This window comes from Formica exsecta, unplaced genomic scaffold, assembly GCF_003651465.1.
Source record: "Formica exsecta isolate Colony F162 unplaced genomic scaffold, ASM365146v1 scaffold864, whole genome shotgun sequence".
NCBI lineage: Eukaryota > Metazoa > Arthropoda > Insecta > Hymenoptera > Formicidae > Formica > Formica exsecta.
The window spans coordinates 27,219-33,178 of NW_021853636.1; the positions used below are offsets into that span (position 1 = coordinate 27,219).

Sequence of the window (5,960 nt, forward strand, 5' to 3'; positions counted from 1 at the left end):
GAGCAAATTCAACATTAATATTGGATCCGTAGGTAGACATGAAGTCACAGAAAGAAGAAGAAAAAAAGGATAAAAAGAAAAAAACGAGACAGGAAGAAGAAACTAAGAAAGATGATGATTGTAAGAAAAGCAATAAATTAGTAAGATTGCGATCCAATAAAAGGATTAAAAAGAAGGATGAGAAGAGGAAAGAGGAAGAAAAGATGCTGGCAATTCTGAGAGAAATAAAGAATGAGATATGGCAGATATGAGAAACGAAATGAGGGAAAGAAGAATGGAAGGTAAAAAAGAATAGAATTGAGGAGAAACTATAGATGATGTTACGTCCTGGCGATTCCACGATTCCTTCTTTCCGCGAAGTGTCGGCAATGATCGTCGATTGGTGAGATAAACGAATTGCTCAGTAAACAGACCAACGTAAAAGATGAAACCATGCCGGTTTCCTCAAAATAATATAAAATTTTTTAACGAAATACCCAACAAACACAACTGCATCAATAACAATATAAAATTTTCTAACGAAATACCCAATAAACACAGCTGCATCTATAATAATAAAAATTTTCCAACAAATATTCAATAAACACAGCTGCACCAATAGCAATAAAAATTATCATAGGAAAAGAGAACTCGCGAACATATCATCTCTCTTATTTCTGCAATTCTCAATCCGAGTGCATTTATTATTTTGCAACTTCCAATCCGAGTACTCTTGTTGTGTGTCGTGACTCACGAGTTAGTTGTGAAAATTAGTGTCTTCCATCAGCGGGGTCTTTCAACCATCATCAACCACAACCAACCAATCGAAGCAGCGCCTAAAGTCGCCAACTTCATATTACCCACTAGAAAAACACCGATTAAAAGTAAGTCGCTACCAACCAATTTTTCTTCACGCGAATTTCAATTAGAAATTGTTACCTTATCATTTTCTATAGTAAAAAGGATCACCTTGCGTATTTTGATCAAGCGACTTCATTCGCGAACTAAGCACATACACAGAGTTTATCGCAGGACTCGGAGAGCATTGGCTCGAGCTGATCCACAAACAATTAAGATAGCTAATCAATATATCGCTAAGATCAATTATAATTTAGTCAAAGCGAATAGAATCGTTAGAATAATTAATAACATTAACGATCACAATTGCGAGTCTACACACACCTACACACATTCTAAAGACTTAATTACTCCAAGTTTCCTTCCCCATTTTTCTCCAAGCTACTCCCCAGTATATTCCCCCGAACTCTTTTCTCCTGAACCGCCTTCCTCCCCGAGATCATTCTTAATGAACTACCCGACTTAGAGTCCGCTTCATCCTACCAGGATTAAATTAAACCGATATATCCCCCTTCATTCTCTTTCTCCATGATTCCATATTTCCTTTCTACTCACACACGCACACATGTTTTGTTTTTGTTTTTTTATTAATTAAATCTTCATATTATATTAACCAGTCAGAACCTAAAATTAACGATAAAATCATTCCCTTGCATTCTGACTGATGCCCTCCGTATTAATGTAACACCCGCGTTAATTAAAAATCAAAATAAATCCTTATTACCCCCCCCCTCATCCCTTAGATAAAAATCGCACTTGGTCCCATCCCGCGTAAAAGAGATTAAATTCTCTGACCGAAAAGGGACCGCCGAGCGAACTTCCGAAAACAGTGTAATAGCGACTCAGTCGTTTACTTGCTTTTCGAACCTGTCAGTTCGTTCGACCCGATTCCAAACGCCACGAGGCGTTTGACTTCGGGATAATAAAAGATAGTTGTTGCGCCCTTCCGTTGACTTATCCTTCCCCGAGTCTGGACATAACAATGAAATAAAAGAAAGGCTAACAATAAGAGAGGTATATAAGGAAAGACAGAAAATAACATAAAAGAAAGAGATAAAGATATGTTGGAAGAGATGACAGATAAAGTATTGGAATGAATAAAGAAGAAGGAGGAAAATATAAAAAAATCAGATGAAGAGGCCTTCACAGCACCAAACATTGCAGTAAGATTATAGAGAGGTTACAAACTTACACATTTTAATGATCATATTACTGGTATATATCACTAACCTTATAATGAAACCTTACTTTATAATATTGTCGGAAGATTAGTGGAACCTTATTTTAATATTTCAGCAATCTTACGCGCAATCATTTTACTTTTTGCGTATGCTGAAAATATTACAAAAAACTATAAAATATCGTTTAATATTAATATTTAAGTTTAATGTGCATGTTTTCATATATCCAAAATTATTATTTATTTAATATTTCATGAGAAATGTTACTGCGCGCAATATTCCAAAAACTTTACAAAAAGATAGTATTCAGCTGCTAATTCGTTATACTATGCGACGCACGATGCGTCCATCTCGTATTTGAGTTTCAGTCATAAGAATTATACAAAACTTGCAAAGGACAACTGGCAGAAGATTAAAAATGTAATTATTTCTATCAGTCTAATTTCTGATACAATCCCAACATAGGGAATTAAGATATTGGACTGATTGTTTCTTAGAAATCGGGAAGATAAATGTCCGAAAAAGGTAAAATTGGTAATTATTCAGTTTAGCGGCCCCACCTCAGATATCGATAAAATTATGCTCATTCGACGCGTTTTTACACAGAACGAAAGAATATAACAGAAAAAAATGTCGCTCTGGCTTGCGAAACGAGATATTAATAGTTAAAGTTGACGACTATTTAAGTTAGAAAACCTGTCATCATCGTAATTATTTCTATCGGTTTAATTTTTGATACGACTCCCGTATCGGGGAATTCAGATATTGAACTGATTTTTGGAAAATCAGACAGATAAATGTCCGATTTTCATTTATTCGGAAAGAAATTGTCCGAATAAGTGAAAATTGTTCGTTATTATATCTACTTAAAATATAAAATAGAAATTAACTTCCATGTAAATAAAATTGTTTAATTTTAATTTAATTTTATAATTAAAATTATTCAAATTTTCCTATACATATTACATTAATATATCACCGTGTCCAATTGTACTGTGTCCAAGTGCACCGCTCCCATATCGATTATTGACGTCATTTTGAATCTTATGAGACCAAACTTTAGGACGTCTAATTGGTCATTTTGTGACCAAAATTTACCGTCATTTTGGTACTTGGGATTGAAACTTTTTAAATGTTTAAATCTATTTAAATGTACCATTTTATATAAATGTCTAGAAACTGCTCGATTCTTGCTGTCAATCTGCCGTCAGATTGCGTGCAGGCTCTGCGTGATTTCTGCTGCCAATCTGCTCACATTGCCTGTCAGCAGGCTTTGTCGACAAAACACGAGCTTAATGCGGACACAGATGACTATGGTTTTGGTGTGAGATTCTGATTAAATTTGCTGCCAATCTGCGCGCATACTGCTAACATTTTGCTATCTGGGGGTATTCTGCCTATTCGGCAACGTTTTTACTATTCGGCCGAACACCGAATATTAGTATACTATTCGACCAATTACCGAATACTTTTAAATGTAAAATTGAAAGGAAATAGTAGCTAATAGACTGTTGCCACCTCAGCCGCGGATACGTAATTTTAACATGCTCGAGTATCTAATTTATTTATTTATATATCTAATAAAATTAAATTAAATAAAACACATTTATTGTTACATAATGTATTTATGCGGGGAGGCGCGGTTGGGAGTGCCGCGCGCCCGCTGCATTGTCTTCGACTCTATGTTGAGCCGTTGGCGTTAAAACCTTGTCTAATATTCGCCGAATATTCGATTATTCGGCACATGACCTTGCCAAATATTCGGTATTCGGTTGAATATATGGTACTATTCGTTGCATCTCTTATATACAGGGTGTCCGACAAGTAAGTGACCAAACGAAAGGTGGAAGTAGATTGGCTCAAACAGAAAAGAAAAGTCCTATACCATTTTGCGATTTTTGTAATAATTATTGAGAAATTAATTAAAAAAGACCGGCCAATTCGCGCGAGTATTACCGCGCGGTGAGAAAGAACGGCCTGATATAGGCGGCATTGATATATGGTTGCTAGGACGCGAAAATCCATCGTTATGTACCGCTCGTATATAACTGTTGTCATTTGTAGAACGTTCCTCCCAAAACTGTCGTGCGCCTACTGTTGTCTCACTTGTCATTTAGCCGTGCCTGAGCGCGCAAAATCTCAGCCCTGTCATTCGTAAAATATAATCGCTTCCCGTTTAAAAACTATTATAGCCTCGACATTTTTGTATTAGAATTTTCGTCTTGAAATGTTCTAAGGAATCTGCCATTAAGAGGAGATACAGTAGTTTTAGGACACCCTGTATATATACCAAAAGTGGCCACTCTCTTTTATCTTTTAAACTAAAAGAGATAAACCATAACAAATATATATCAAATTAAATGATTCAAACTAAACTCTATTGTGAGCATAGTAGTCGTTTACAAAAGCTATCTGTGTTAACGAACGTATGCATAATTTCTTTATAACAATGTGGATATTTCGATAGAATAAAAGTTGTGGTGCTGTTTGAAACGAATAGAATGATGTAATTTAATATAAATATTTTACATATTAAACAAGCTTTATGGGCTTAAGGATTTATCGGAGCTATCTTAAAATATTACACTATTGATAAAAATTGGTGAGGTTGTTCTTTACGTCTTTCTAATATGCTAAAAAAAAGATCACATTAATTCATTAAACCGTTAATGAGTTATTATGATTTTAATTTACACTCATTTTTTTGTGTAACAGACTCAGTTTTTTGTTCTTTTGTTATAGCCATAACTTTTTTTCTTAATTTTCCACATTTTTGTTATGCAAGTTTTTTTGTATACATACGTTTAGTAATTATATTATTTCGCTTTTCCAACGATAAGCTGTAATATTTTCCATGATGTAAAAATATAAGGTGTACCATTGCGCATAATGGCGGCCGAATTTGGAACAGCCAATCAAATTTTTGCTCCAAAAGTTTCCCGAGATTCAAATGCAGTATTTGTGAAAATCTGATAACAATGCAAACAAAATTAAAATTTGTCAAAATAATACGCAATCTTTTAAATTAATAAAAATATGTAATACAAAACAAAATTCGGCAAGCATTCCTTTTTCTCCTAACTTAACCTGTTGTCAGGGAAGCTGCCATGTTGCTTTTCATGATTTGGGGCAAATCTCTGGTCAAAGAGCAGCCATTATTTTGAACCACTGCGCATCCTCGGGAATGGTACATCTTATATTCTTATATCATGATATTTTCTATCGCGATATGTCGAACAACACAATGTAATCACTAACCTCACTTTGTGCAACTCTTTTATTTTATAAAGTTAGATTCAGAACATTTTTACTCTCAAAAGTTGCGTCATATAAATAAGGAAATTCGCAAATAGAGCTAAAATAATATTGGGAATATAAAAAAATATGTTTCTACAAGTAAATATGTAATTATATTATCATTTGTGTCATTCATATCTACCTTTACTATACGTAGGGCGTAGATATTTAAGAATTTAGAATTTCGGGTACGATTGTATCTCCAATACATCCTTAAAATATCGCGGGCGACATTTACCTTTTCATTTTCGGTCCTGCGATATGGCCAACTTCTGACTCGTACATTAGAGATTAATATATGCACAGACTTCTATATATTACTAGACTGCTAACTCCCCGAATTTTGGTTATATAAAATGGCCTCAAAAAGCATGTATTAAGGTATCTCATTTTGCACATGCGCAGAAGCAATCTGATAGATATAGACAATACATTCTTCATAATTATAATTGACAGTTGACAATTATTTTAAATTTAACTTGAATTGAATAAAAAAATTATTGAAAAATAATAATAAAAGAAATATAAAAATGCCTTTTAAATGTACTGTTGTAAAATGCAAAAGCACCGCAGCATACAACAGAAATAAAAATAATGATAACAAAATCTCTTTCTTTAGGTAAGTATCATTAAATAAAAATAAAT

At 33.8% G+C, this 5,960-nt stretch overlaps 1 protein-coding gene across 1 annotated transcript in view; it reads left to right on the forward strand.

The window, feature by feature from the left end:
- The first annotated feature begins 5,845 nt into the window (after window positions 1-5,845).
- The window catches only part of LOC115244773 (THAP domain-containing protein 1-like), a 9,283-nt gene continuing 9,168 nt past the window's right edge, over window positions 5,846-5,960 (forward strand). The window contains exon 1 of the mRNA XM_029822703.1: window positions 5,846-5,934. Coding sequence (XP_029678563.1) covers window positions 5,846-5,934 — 89 coding nt within the window. The remainder of the gene's footprint in view (window positions 5,935-5,960) is intronic.